General features: G+C 29.1%; 1 protein-coding gene across 1 annotated transcript in view; it reads left to right on the forward strand.

The window, feature by feature from the left end:
- LOC145306994 (uncharacterized) overlaps positions 1-14,819 on the forward strand; it is a 35,601-nt gene that overhangs the window by 1,227 nt on the left and 19,555 nt on the right. The window contains exons 2-17 of the mRNA XM_080149336.1: positions 120-174; positions 749-838; positions 940-1,038; positions 1,694-1,792; positions 3,320-3,418; positions 4,428-4,526; positions 5,308-5,406; positions 6,223-6,321; positions 7,056-7,154; positions 8,505-8,603; positions 9,541-9,639; positions 11,119-11,208; positions 11,436-11,534; positions 11,712-11,810; positions 14,099-14,197; positions 14,473-14,571. Coding sequence (XP_080005462.1) covers positions 120-174; positions 749-838; positions 940-1,038; positions 1,694-1,792; positions 3,320-3,418; positions 4,428-4,526; positions 5,308-5,406; positions 6,223-6,321; positions 7,056-7,154; positions 8,505-8,603; positions 9,541-9,639; positions 11,119-11,208; positions 11,436-11,534; positions 11,712-11,810; positions 14,099-14,197; positions 14,473-14,571 — 1,522 coding nt within the window. The remainder of the gene's footprint in view (positions 1-119; positions 175-748; positions 839-939; positions 1,039-1,693; positions 1,793-3,319; positions 3,419-4,427; positions 4,527-5,307; positions 5,407-6,222; positions 6,322-7,055; positions 7,155-8,504; positions 8,604-9,540; positions 9,640-11,118; positions 11,209-11,435; positions 11,535-11,711; positions 11,811-14,098; positions 14,198-14,472; positions 14,572-14,819) is intronic.

Below are 14,819 nucleotides of genomic sequence, written 5' to 3' on the forward strand. Positions count from 1 at the left end.
CTATTTACCAAAGAATTCAAATCATAACAATCATAACATAATGACAAGTCCATATTTAATGATAAATTGCCGGCCAATAAGAATTTGCCCTCTTTATGATATTGGTAATAAATTTTTAGGTTTGTTTTATATTGTGTGTGGGTTTATGCTTATCAAGATCATTTCCTAGCATAGGTAAGTTTTCTTTTTTAATTTTGATTAGTTATTTCTCGCATCGTATAGTAAACAGCTTTCCGCGGATATAGAATGTACAATTATAAGATTAAAACCAGTTTTTTAGCCCCTAGGTGCCGTAGGCACGGGCTAAAAAACTAGTTTTAATCTTATGATTGTACATTTTTATATTCGTAGAAAGCTGGATATAATACGATGCTAGACATAGTTTTTTCGTATGGATGAGAACCGGTTCCTATCCACCGGATTCGAATGAATACATGAAAATATACTATATGAATTCTTCAATTATAAATGCAGAAAATTTGTTTTCATTCTTTTGGCTTGCAGTTAGGTCTAGATTAAACATAGGTGAAAGAAAATATGTTTTGATTATTATGGTTACAATAACTTTCTTTTATCAGTTTTAAAAAAATAATACCTACCATATATATAATTAACAATTATGCTTAAATATTTATATTTCAACTCTATCTTTCTTAATAGTCCCTCAATACATCAATATTCTTTGATGTATTGTTCTATTTATATTTTTATTAATTTATATGATACAATTACAATAAATTTTGTTCAGATTTATTAGAAGCAGCAGAAAATGGATCCACTGATCAAATAATCAAGCAACTGGATGATGGAGCCAATATTGAAGAGAAAAATTATTTTGGTGGGCTTTAATCTCTAAATTGATTAGTAAAAGACAAACACATCAATTTCTAAACATTTTCTTTCAAATAATTTGTTCTGTATATTATTAAAATTGTTTAGGTGCTACAAGTCTCATCATTGCAGCTCAGAAAGGACATTTAGAAGTAGTGAAGTTACTTTTGCAGAGAGATGCAAATGTCAATGCAAATTACAATTATGGTATGTTCAAAATAAGCTATATAAGAAAAACTTTATAGTGCAGTAATCATTGATTGCCCTTAAATGAATAATTAAAAAAAAAATTTCTTGTATTTATTCAAATCCAGTTGATAGGAACCGGTTCTCATCCATACAAAAAAAACTATGTCTAGCATCGTATTATATCCAGCTTTCTACGAATATTAAAATGTACAATCATAAGATTAAAACCAGTTTTTGTAGCCAGTGCCTTCGGCACCTCAGGGCTAAAAAAAAATAGTTTTAATCTTATAATTGTACATTCTATATTCGCGGAAAGCCGTTTATAATACGATGCGAGGAATAACTATTCTCTCACTGTTAATTGATATGCATAAAACATATTTGAAACTAAATTATTTGGAATGACATGGATTTGTAACTTGGACAATGTTTACATATTAGAAAAGAGTTCATATCTAGTTAGAAATTTTGTATTACTTTGATAGTTTTCTCTACCTAGTTTTAATAGTGTAATATATGAATCCTTTATTAACATTGTATGTACAGAACTCACTAAATTTCTATGGACTTAATTTTTTACCTAAATTAAATATGTATATATTTCAAAGAATACAAGTTTTGATTATTATTCTTGTAATAAATAAAATCAATCCTTATTTATATATATTTTAAGGAAATACTCCATTGATTCTTGCTGCTAAGAATGGGTATGATGATATTGTTGAAGAGCTCATACAACATGGAGCCAATGTTAATGATAGGAATGAAGATGGTAAGTTTATAGGCTATAAGAAAGAGTTTATTTTAAATATAGTTCCAATATTCCCATAAACTTCCCAGTTGCAGAGTGGAACTAGCCTACCCTCCCTGCCATGTCATGATTTGAATACCCCTCAGATAGATTTGGACACTAATTCTAAAAGGAAGCCTGCAAGAAAAACCACGCTTTACCTGCTGAAAGACGGCCACAAGTAGACCAAATACCCCAAATTTGAAGCCGCCGGCTTCAATAACGTAAAGTTCTAGGCATTTTAAAATGACATTTTATGCACAATGAAATTTTTTAAAATTTTATCTGCTCATGTTAGAAATTTTGAAATTTAACTATGTGGCCTAGAAACAAAATTATAAGCTTATTTTCGTCATAAATTTAGGTGGCCAGTAACTAATTATATTTTTACAATAAAAATAATCATTTTTATAGTCAAAATCTTTTTAAGAACTAAGATTGACTTGTGTTTTACCAAGAGTAATATAGTATTTCCAGAAGGCTGAATCAGCTCAACAACCAATCACAGCAGAGCTTGTATTAGTTTCATTTGTTTCTGCTATGATTTTACGATTACAAACCCAATTTAAACCAATTTTTCCCCAGTGATTTTGACTATGAAATGTGGTGTTTTATCATAAAAATGTAATCAGTTACCGGCAATCTAAGTTTCTGACAACAATCAGGTTTTAATTTTGTGTCTAGGCGACGTAATTTAATATTTTTTTTCTTTCTATTATGAGCAATGGAAATCTTTCAAATCCAATACCTTAATTTTCAGATTATTAATAAGAGGTCAATTTTGAGTCCAGGGATAACTAGATTTGAGATAGAAGGGTCCTTCTTTAGAGTTGGGGAACAGAAAATAGATATCTAAAAGTTATTATTGTTTTGAAGAAAAAAATTATTATAAATCAAAAATATATTTTCTTATTTATATTTACTTTTTATTATAAATCAAATTCAGGCTGTATCAAAAAATAACAAAAATATCTTTTATATAAAATTGAGATATCAAGAAACAAATTAATGAACTATATAGTAATTGTTTCTAATGTGAACCAGGCAATGCTACCCTATATTTCAACTCTTTCCTTTCCTGAAGATATCAGAATTTAAAACGGTGTCCAAATCATTTGATAGTAGTAGGTAGGGGTCACTTTTACTTTGCATCTTGTGCCAATATTCCCAATGATTTATAAAAAAAAGGGTTAGCGGCTTAGCCCCTAGCCTCTAGGGGCTTTGCCCAAGGAGATAATAAAAAAAGATTTTAAATTAATTTCCTCTGGAGCTGCAACCACCTCATTTTTTTTTTAAATTGGGGGAGGGGAATTTCTTATTTTTTGGGGGGTTGAGGGTGTCCCACGCCCCCAAAAAAATAGCCTAAAACCACCACTGGACCAGTAGTTATATTCCCTGAAGAGTAGAATCTGATTAGTTCAATGGTTACTGAGATCTTAAGGGACAGACAGACAGACGGACATACAAACATCATTCTACTTTGTATTATAGATTTGAATTATTGTAAAGGATGGACTCCATTAATGGCCGCTGCTCATGGAGGTCATGAAGCAATTGTAAAGAGCCTCATCAACCATGGAGCCAATGTAAATGATAAGAATAACTTAGGTAAGTTTTTTGTTTGGTTGTAAAACTGTGTCAATTATCTTTTATAATTCATTTTTTACCAAGGCAAATTAAATAACATTCTATTGCAACAAAAAGGTGATGTTAGCGAATAATTTCTTGAATAAAATGACTAAACGTTTTTTCATTTAATTTTCATTTTTTTCACTGTTGTGTTTTTATTGAACATAAAAATTAAAAATAAAAAAAATCTTCCAAATTAAATAGAAAAATCTTTGAATTATTGGTCAATTTAAGTTCAAAGATTTTTTTTCATAGTAAAAATTTAATTTTTAAAAAAAATTTAGAAAAAAAATCTTCTAACAAAAAAAAATTATTAAAATCCAAGATGGCGTCAATACATGTAAAATAATATTTTCAAAACAAAAAATTCAAACTTGAATATCTTTTTTCACAGATTGAATTTCCAAAGTTGGGAAGATCTATCGAATGGAAAAGGTTTGAAACCGATAGAACATTTCTTTATACTAAAACATATTTTTTCTCCTGTTTTTTCCCACAGTTCCAAAAAATGAAATTCAATGAAAATTAAATGGTTCTCACATTCCAAAAATTTTCCCACGGGTCCTAAAAATGAATTTAAATGAAAATCATATGTACCATTTAAATCAAAATAAATGGTTCCCACATTCAAAAAATTTTCCCACGCTTGACATTCTTGAAAAATGCCAAATAAATGGATATTTAAACAAACCCAATATCGCGTTTTTTGCAATGGAATGCTTTTTGAACAGCAGCTTCCTTTAGGATAAGAAATCTTTCACATTATATATTTGTGTAGCTGATTTGAATTTAGATGATATGACTGGCTAGGTTCATAATAATATTAATAAATATCTATAAGCCTTTAACTGATTTTGTCTCTTTAAGGGCCAAAAAAACAATATTATTTCATACTTATAAATGCATTTAAAACCATCACAATAGTTGTTCATGTTTATAAGGGCATTAAAAACCATTAAATTTTAAAGTATCTAATATATTTATCTAGGAATGACCAGTCTTTTTATGGCAGCAAAGAATGGTAACACTGATGTCGTGAAGTTTTTACTAAAATCTGGAACTGATATAAATTTGAAGGATATTGCTGGTTAGTTACATACTAATATTAAATGTTTAGTGTATTTTTAATTATCTATCTGCCTTTTATATTCATTTTTTCTATTTATCTTTGACTAGAGCTCTTTAGAGGAAGCCTACAAAAAATACACTGCTTAAATTGCTGAAAGACTGCTACAAGTAGACCCATACCCCAAATATGAAGCCTTCAGGTTTTGTAACAAAAAAGTTATAGGATTTTCAAAATGACATTTTTTGTAGATGAAAATTTTGAAAGTTTTTCAGCACTCATATTAGAAATTTCAATATTAAATTGTGTCAGCAAGAAGTAAAATTGTGAGCTTATTTTGGAAGTTAGAATGCCAGTAGCTGATTACATTATTTAATAAATACACCCTTTTTCATTGTTAAAGTATCCTTAAAATTGTAACACTACATTACTTTCATTATTCACAGTTAAACAAACTGTTTTTGAGAGATTATGAAAATGGATTTTTTTTACTGTAAAATGTAATTAGTTACTTAAATCCTTACTTTATGCCCAAAATAGGCTTATAATTTTGCTTCTAGCTGATGTAATTTGATATTATAATTCCTATCACAAGGGCTGGAAAACTTTTAATATTTTCATCTACCTAAAGTGTCATTTTATAACTTTTTGTTATTGAAGCTGAAGGCTTTAAATTTTGGGTTTTTGGTATGCATGTAGCAGTCTTTCAGCATTTAGAGCAGTGTATTTCTTGCAGGTTTCCTTTAAGGGTAAAACAAACACAATATTAAGTAAAGATTTATGTTACTGTTTTATTGTAAAGGGTGGACTCCATTGATGGCAGCTGCTTATAAGGGAAATGGAGAAATTGTAAAGAGCCACATCAACCATGGAGCCAATGTAAATGATAAGAATAAATTAGGTAAGTTTTTATCCAATATAAAACTGTATTGATTTTTTCTTATAATTTTTAAAAGTTTTATCAAGAAAGGTTTGTAATGCTTTATAAACAGCAGCTTCTTTAAAGATAAGAAATACTTCATACACAATTATACAGTGTTTTTTTTATGAGCACTTTTTTGAAAGGAATTTTACCCCACTTATAGTTATCAGAATTTAATGATTAATGGCTTATTTTCTTCGTTTTTTAAGGGAAATTATGAAACAACAAAAAAAATTACAGTTTTTGTTGAAAAAGTACAGTAAAGTTGAAAATTAAAAACTTAGGTGTCAACATATAAAAATGGTTTTAGCGCATTTTTCTTTAAAAAATGGATTTTCTGTAGTCGACTTTGGGGGGCCAGTACTCCCTCCCTGGTTGAGATATGACCTTTGATATGTTCTAGCACATGTCCCTAATAGTATCTGTATACATTTTTAGCTCTATATCTCAACTTTGAAGTGTTTAGCAGCCATTCTTGCAAAAGGTTGATTATTTGAGCATAAGAAAAATGCGCTAAAACCATTTTTAGATGTTGACACCTAAGTTTTTAATTTTCAACTTTACTGTACTTTTTCAACAAAAACTGTAATTTTTTTTTGTTGTTTCATAATTTCCCTTAAAAAACGAAGAAAATAAGCCATTAATCATTAAATTCTGATAACTATAAGTGGGGTAAAATTGCTTTCAAAAAAGTGCTCATAAAAAAAACACACTGTATATTCATGGAGCTGATTTGAAATTTGAGGATATTGCTGGCTAGGTATATAATAATATATCCAATATTTTTATTTATAGGAATGTCTAGTCTTATTTGGGCAATAAGTGGAAACTACCCTGAAGTTGTGAAGATTTTATTAGAACATGGAGCAGATATCAATTCCAAGGATAATGCTGGTTAGTTACATATTTATGTTACTCTTTCCCTCACACTTTATTACCTTGATTCTTCTAGAGAAAATATTTTTTTGTGTAGTTTTTTTCTACAAATATCACAGAGTATACAACATAAGATTATTAGTAGCGAAGCTACTCTATAATTCGAAATGTCCGTCCGTCCGTCTGTCCGTCCGAGACAGAATAGGGGAAACGTGATTTTCTCGGGTCTTGTTTAACATAGAAGGCTGAAATTTCTTGTCAACATTTCCATTAATATGGAGCATTATTAAATATAAACATGGATGCCAGTCGGACCCCTTTTTAGCAGGTTTTAGGCTATTTATATATATATCAGTTATAGATATCAAAATTAAATTTTCTGTTGTTTTAAGAAAACAAACATGGCAGTCAGACTGCCTTTTAGCAGGTTTTGGGTTATTTTTATATTTTTTACATATTTTCCCATATCTTTGGTGTTTTTGGTTCAATTTTCAAACTTTTTTTGAGATATCAGTTTCAAAATAATTTTTCCAATTGTTATGAGCATTTTTAATGTCGTCATCATACAAAATAAAACAAGGTTTCGTGTTTATTTTCTCCGATAAATCTATTCTTGATCCTAAAAAATACACTTTAAATCTACTTGTACACAATCCAATCCACGTTTTTGTGCTTCGCTACTTATGGATGTTGTCATCCTTGTTCCTTTTGTAACTCATAAACTTTAACACAAATCTTATATTTATGTCTAGGAAACACTCCATTGATTCTTGCTGCTAAGAATGGGTATGAAGATATTATTAAAGAGCTCATACAACATGGAGCTAATGTTGAGGATATGAATGAAGAAGGTAAGTTTCAAGGCTGGAGAGAACATACAGTAGGAAATTTAATTTGACCGCCAGTCTTTCAGTCATCATACAAAATATAAATATTAAAAAGTAAAAAAAAAACATCTGAAATAACATTTCAGGATTTTTCTCCAATATTGTTCATTTTAACAAAAGCTCTCCTATTCAATCCATGGTTTATTTGTACTTCCTACTTATGGAAGTTGTCAACCTTGTTTTGGGAGATTTTAAGATGAAAATGGGTGGGTTTTTTTTTTTTTTGGGGGGGGGGGGGGGGTTTGTAATTGGTCTATTTGTGGTAGACTTTCAGCAGTTGGAACACTGTATTTCTAGCAGACTTCCTTTATTAATATAAAATGTCCAATATTCAGCAATAGAATCATTTGTTGTTTACATTAGTTAACTTTAGGAGCCTATTTTAGGAGCCTTTTTACAGTCGGGCCCCTTGCCGCATCTTGTTCAACGCCCCCCCCCCCCCCTATTATCTCAGTTCCTATTAGAGCTAGAGGGCTATTTTGTGCAAGTCCCCTGTTTGATAATGAATTTCCGACCTTTTATAAGTCTAAGTCAATTTTTGCTTCCTTCACCCTTTTATTTAACAACCTTTGTTTTTAGGTCTTTTTTTACTTAAAAATTTCAAACAGCCGTAATTTTCTTATTTTTGAAGCTAGAAGAACAATTTTTTTCCAGAAAATGTTTATCTTTATGTAAATTTTACATTAGAAATATCAAAATATAAATTTCAGCTGCCGCAGCTGTACTTGGCAGCTGCCAGCCGCCGTAGTCGGCGGTCGGCGGGAAACGGCGACGGATCTTTATAAAATTTTAATACGTTATGTAGACATATAAGAAAAGCTTAAGTTTAAAACTTGAAGTCTCTAAGTCAAAAATTGCGGCCACAGGAGCCTTTTAAAGATTTATGGAGACCTGGAGGATCAGGACCTGCAGGATCATACCTGGAACCTGAAAGTGACTTGAACACCTGTATTTCATATAAGGATGTACTACTAGAGGATATTTTAGTATTTTGGTATGATAAAATGCTTTGTTTTAGTCAAAAAAAAATTTGCTCTTTACCTGGATGGCCCTGCCAGGTTTGCTGGCATCCTGTGCCCGCCAGGATGGAGATATCCTAAAAATTCAACTCTTAGTTATGTGTCATACCCATACTTAAAAAGTCACGCAGTTTGGGCTCTTTGTCTTTCACACACAGAAAATGAGATAGAAAAAACTGGAGGGGGGGGGGGGGCGTTCAACGCCCCCCCCCCCCACCCGACCGTTAAGGGTTAATAAAAGGTAATTTAGTTGTGATCACTCTATAATATGAATAATAAATATATCTATGTCTAGGAATAACCAGTCTTATTTTGGCATCAAGCATTGGATACACAGATGTTGTTAAAATTTTACTTGAACATGGAGCAAATATCAATTCACAAGATAATGACGGTTAGTTATTTGTATTATACATTTTATAATATTTTAATATAATTGTAGAATTATACCATCATATTAAATAATTATAACTTTTATAATATTTATGTCTAACTTAATTTTCTCTATAAAATTTTGTATCAGTAAGTATCAAAACTAGATTTCCTGTCATACATTTCATATAGTATCATTTCTTATAATTAGTTCCTATAATTACATTTTAGATATTTTTAAAAAATATAGTTTAGGTAAGGATATAAGCCCTGCAAGTGAAATAAATGAAACATAACTTACAGAAAAGGAAATTTATTAGTATATGAAATATTTTTTTCATGAATTATGTTATATGAAATAAACCTATATAAATTCTAACTATATTGATTGATCCTAAATCTTTTTCTAAGAGATGTTTTTATTCAAAGATAAAAGGACAAGAATCTTTATTTTTGATTACACATATTTTTTTCTTTTCTGCTATTTACTGATTTTTGTGTGTAAAGATGGGTTTTCAAAAAAGCATCCAATACACAATTAACTTTGTCTGTTGGCAACAAAAGAATTAGGAATTTAATTATAAATATCTTTCTCGTATTCATTCGAATCCGGTGGATAGGAACTGGTTCTCGTCCATACGAAAAAACTATGTCTAGCATCGTATTATATCCAGCTTTCTACGAATATAAAAATGTACAATTATAAGATTAAAACCAGTTTTGTTAGATTATAATTGTACATTCTATATCCGCGGAAAGCTGTTTATAATACGATGCGAGAAATAACTATTCCTACATGTCCTTCTTTCTGTAGGTAATTTATTTGTGATTATCTGCTTATGGATGTTTTATCTTTTTTTCCTATGATTTTTTAAATAATATGAAATAAAAGCAGAATAAATTTTGTATCTTTGACTCTAGACAACACAATGCAAATGTTTATAAATATTTATATCTAGGAATGACCAGCCTTGTTTGGGCAGCAAAGAAGAAACACATTGATGTATTAAATATTTTGATAAAACATGCTGAAGATATTACTTCAAAGAATAATGCTGGTTAGTTGCATATTTATGAGTGGTCTAGCTACACTGTTATTTAAAATGTCTCTATGTCTGTTTACGATAATTTGAGGGTGATTCTCTACTGGAAATTTGATTTGTATTGGAATAATTTAATTTCTCGTATTCATTCGAATCCGGTGGATAGGAACCGGTTCTCATCCATACGAAAAAACTATGTCTAGCATCGTATTATATCCAGCTTTCTACGCATATAGAAATGTACAATCATAAGATTGAAACCAGTTTTTTTAGCCGGTGCCTTCGGCACCTCGGGGCTAAAAAAACTAGTTTTAATCTCATAATTGTACTTTCTATATCCGCGGAAAGCCGTTTATAATACGATGCGAGAAATAACTATTACTTGATTGCTATTCTAGATATATATGGCTGCTGTTTTAGAAAAAAGATTTTACAGATCATTTCATATCATACTAGGTTGTTCAGTTTGTCTGTAATGCTCTAGATGATGTTATTTATATTTTTTACTCCTTTCCTTTTAATCATTTAAGGGCGAATATAGGTTGAATATGATATTGGCTCAAAATTTAGGTGCAATTCTATACTTTTAGAATATCTATGCCAAATTTAAAAAACGTCATTTATTGCAAGAGATTGACAGGTTTTTGGCCATAAACGACCTTATCCAGTGAAATATCTTTATTTTTTTACTTATTCATAATGTATATACTTACATGTTTGAAATAAAATCATATCATTTTGAACCTATATTCGCCCTTTAAATCAACTTTTAAAGAGTTTTTTAAAGTGAAATTTGTATGATCACTCACAACTTACAGTGCCAATTTCTCTGTTTGTAAATAATTTATTTCTGCATCTATCTTTTTAAAAGCGAAGCTTTTCTATAATTAGGGTCGGTCTGTTCGTCAGTCCGTCCATATCAGATAGCTTTTTTGTTAATTTAGGCATGTTAGAATTTTCCTATCGATTTCAAATTTTGCATGGTGATTCCTTTAATAGTTAGGTACGATTTAGAAAGCGCAGCAACTCTATAATCATCACCAAAATGTCTGTACGTCTATTTTAAACATGTTGATTTTTTTTTACTTTTTTAACAACAAAATTTTATGTGATCTCATCATCCAATTGATCTTATTTTTCATATATTGATTCCTGGGACAACAAAGTATAATGTAATAAGCGAAGCAACTCTATAATCAAGTCCTAAAAATGTAAGTATTTCCATAAACATTATCCTGAATCAAGCAGTTTTTCAACAAATTTACTTACAATTTTGCTTTGACTCCTATACATTTATATTGTAATTATTCAGTTCTAACACTATACAAGTGTTAATGTCTGTTTGTCCTACCGTTTCAGTGCTTCGCTTTTATGAATGTTATCATCCTTGTTCTTCTACAAACCTTGGAATTCTTTACATTTCCAATCTATTTATCATTATTTATTATGTTTTTTTTTTATTTCTAAGATAAATTTACAATACATTTTGTTTAGATTTATTAGAAGCAGCAGAAAATGGATCTACTGGCAATGTGATGAAGTTATTGGATGCTGGAGTTAATATTGAAGAGAAAAACTATTATGGTGGGCATAGACTTCCAAGCTTGTTATTTTGAGGGGGGGGGGGTGAATCTGGATAATGGAGGAAATTTACCTTTACAGGGAGGGGTAAAATTCTTATTAAAAACTAAACAAATAGTTAACTTTTTTCAAAATTTTCATAAATTGAGTTCAAAATTTCCAATAAAGTTTATTGAAAACCTACTTTAAGTTTTATTAAGATAATTACAAATGAAATAAAATATGTTTAGGTGCTACAAGTCTTATCATTGCAGCTGAGAAAGGACACTTAGAAGTAGTGAAACTACTTCTACAACATGAAGCAGATGTCAATGCTAATTACAATTATGGTATGTTCTAAATAATATAACTTTAAGTATTTTGGTTTACAAATTTTTCCAACATGCAAGAATTTTTTGTTATTAGTCTACTGTTACATATTTAATGTTGCATATTTTAATATTCAATTGTAGGATTATTCCTCTAGTAACTCATAAACTAAAACCCATATCTTAATCTATATCTAGGAAACACTCCATTGTTTCTTGCTGCTAAGAATGGATATGAAGATATTGTTCAAGAGCTCATACAACATGGAGCTAATGTTAATGACAACAACGAAGATGGTAAGTTTCTATATGTTTATTATTCCCTTAAAATATTATTGAATAAGATAAGATATATTAATTAACTTTATTATCAAAGTTAAACATTTCTACCCACAAAGTCCTGCTTAGAGCTTTGTCATGCTTAGAATGATACAAAAAAATTAAAAGTGTAAGGCTATAAATACAAGTTTTAAAAATATATCTTTTAATATTCTAAGAATGAAAGTATAATAGAACCAAATAAACCCTATTAAAGGGACTGTAAACGAGAAAATTTCTCATCAGATTATCAAACCTTAACATCATCTCATTCATATAATCTCAAAGATAGGGCAAAACTGTCTCTCGTTTCCTTAAAAAACGGCTTTTTCCGTCGATTTTTATTATGTCCAAGATTGGGAAAAAAAATTCCAGACTATATAAATGTGCAGTTAATTGTCTTTTTTTCCTTTTACAGCTAAAACTAAACTTTTTGACATAGTTCTCTATTTTTCCTAACGGTTAAGCTGACTTTTAACATAATCCTTGCTTTAAACCAATGTATAGTTACTTAGAAATTGATAAAATAAGCAATATTTTTTATTTAATACCAAATACAGGTCAACTGAAATTAGTTTCCGAATGTGAACACATTTTCCTAGGTGTTTCTCAATCCTATCTCAATATTTGCTAATAGCTAAAAAACCTTCAAACTTCAAAAAAAAATCAAAATTTGAATGTATTAACGATTTATACATTATACATTCAAAGTTTTAATTTTTCAAATTTAGATTTTTTTTGGGAAGTTTTTTTAGCTAGTAGCAAATATTGAGATAGGATTGGGAAACACCTAAGAAAATGTGTTCACATTCGGAAACTAATTTCAGTTCATCCAAATACAATAACAAAGCTATAAACAGGTTTTTTTTATTAGTATCCAAGTAACTTTAGATGGCCCATCTCTCGCCCACCTTTAATTACAAATTTATAAATAGTAAAGGTGCAATATTCCTTTATAAACAGTCTAATAAAAGTGTAAACTAATTCTCCAAAGTGTGTTATTTATTGTCCAACACAATAAAATAGGATATTATTATTTTAAATAATCTCTGAGATTAAACCCTTTGTAGACAGTGAGGTATTTTTTTTGTCAATGATACGAATTTAACATAGATCTTTATTACCTAATTACTACATTATTAAAAAACTAATTGGCAATTTTATATCATAAAATAATTCCTTAACAGTAATTAAATTGTTTCAACTATATAAGACAAGTTAAATATCCCTACAAACATTATAAGAATCAAAAACGTTCAGATTTTCTCTGTTTTTTTCCTTTTTCCTTCTAAAAATACCATAAAATCAAGGCATTATTCCTGGATATTTTTGTTAATAGAACGTTTTTGGTTGATTAGTGTAGTGAAATGTGCTTAGAAAATGTTAAGATTTGATAATTAGATGAGAAATTGTTACGTTCACACTCCCTTTAATGAATAATAATCTACACAATATATTTGACCATGGTCCATATCTGATCACCTGTTTTTTTTTAGATTGAAGCAATTTAATTTACGTTCACACTCCCTTTAAGAGCATGAGGGTTTGTTTATGCCCCCTGAAATAATTTTGCCTCCCATTTTGTATAGGATTATAAAATTTTCTAACTTTTTAAATATTACAAATATGCAATAATATTGCCAACTAATCATTGCCTGCATCCCTTGCTTGGTTAACATAAGAACCTATTGGTTAGGTTCTAAGTCCTAATTCATAAATATTTTGCTTATGATGCTGAATTCATCATTTTTAAAACAATCATTATTTTAAACAAATATCTACCACAATTCTTATAATGTTTGTTAATTTTTGTATTCTTAAACCTGTTGGTATTAAAATTACACTTTCTTCCTACTTTAGTCACAATATTTCACTCCCTACCTATATCTAACTTAGTGTAAATAAATGTATTTTAAAATTCAGAAATAAAAATTTTAATTCTTAATATTCATAGCTTTATTGAAAATTGAAAAAAAGTCATAATAATCACTGGAAATGCCATCAAGATTATTTATCTCTTTAAAGGATGACTCCATAATGTTTGTTAATTTTTGTATTCTTAAAGCTGTTGGTATTAAAATTACACTTTCTTCCTACTTTAGTCACAATATTTCACTCCCTACCTATATCTAACTTAGTGTAAATAAATGTATTTTAAAATTCAGAAATAAAAATTTTAATTCTTAATATTCATAGCTTTATTGAAAATTGAAAAAAAGTCATAATAATCACTGGAAATGCCATCAAGATTATTTATCTCTTTAAAGGATGGACTCAATTAATGATTGCTGCTCGTGAAGGACATTTAGCAATTGTAAAGATCCTTATTAACCATGGAGCAAATGTGAATAATAAGAACATGTCAGGTAAGTTCTTTATCTTATGAACTATTATATTGCTTAGCTTTTATCCAAATGTATACCATATTTAGTTTTTATATTTTTGATTTCAAAAATAAAAATACTATTCATGGTTCAGATGCTAACCTCAAAGTAATTTTCTAAATGTGTGTCTCATTATTATAAAAAATTGAACATTAATATTTATCTATCCTTCTCTCATTTTGCATCTTTTTATTATGCATCCTTAACTCTCAAACAAACAGCACAATTTATTTCAAATATAATTTATTTAAATTCAGGATGGACAAGTCTTTTGTATGCAGCAGATAATGGAAACAATGATCTAGTAAATATTTTATTAGAAAATAAAGCTGATATTAATGCCATGGATAATTATGGTGAGCTTCAATTATAATGTTATTTTAATAATTCTTGTAATACTTTAATGTAAGTCCTAATCCGTACAAATGACCTAATGGTAAAAAAGACCTAAATTACAAAAGACCTAATCTTACAAAGGGCCAAGGTTCAGTATGTCCTTCAACAGAATGTTGTATTTTAAATTAAATTAATATTCCCTTTATTATGTTTTGACACTTAAAGGGTGTGCAAAAAAAATGCAGACATTTTTGAAATTGAAATTGCG

This window comes from Acartia tonsa, chromosome 15, assembly GCF_053477335.1.
Source record: "Acartia tonsa isolate MP-2025a chromosome 15, ASM5347733v1, whole genome shotgun sequence".
NCBI lineage: Eukaryota > Metazoa > Arthropoda > Copepoda > Calanoida > Acartiidae > Acartia > Acartia tonsa.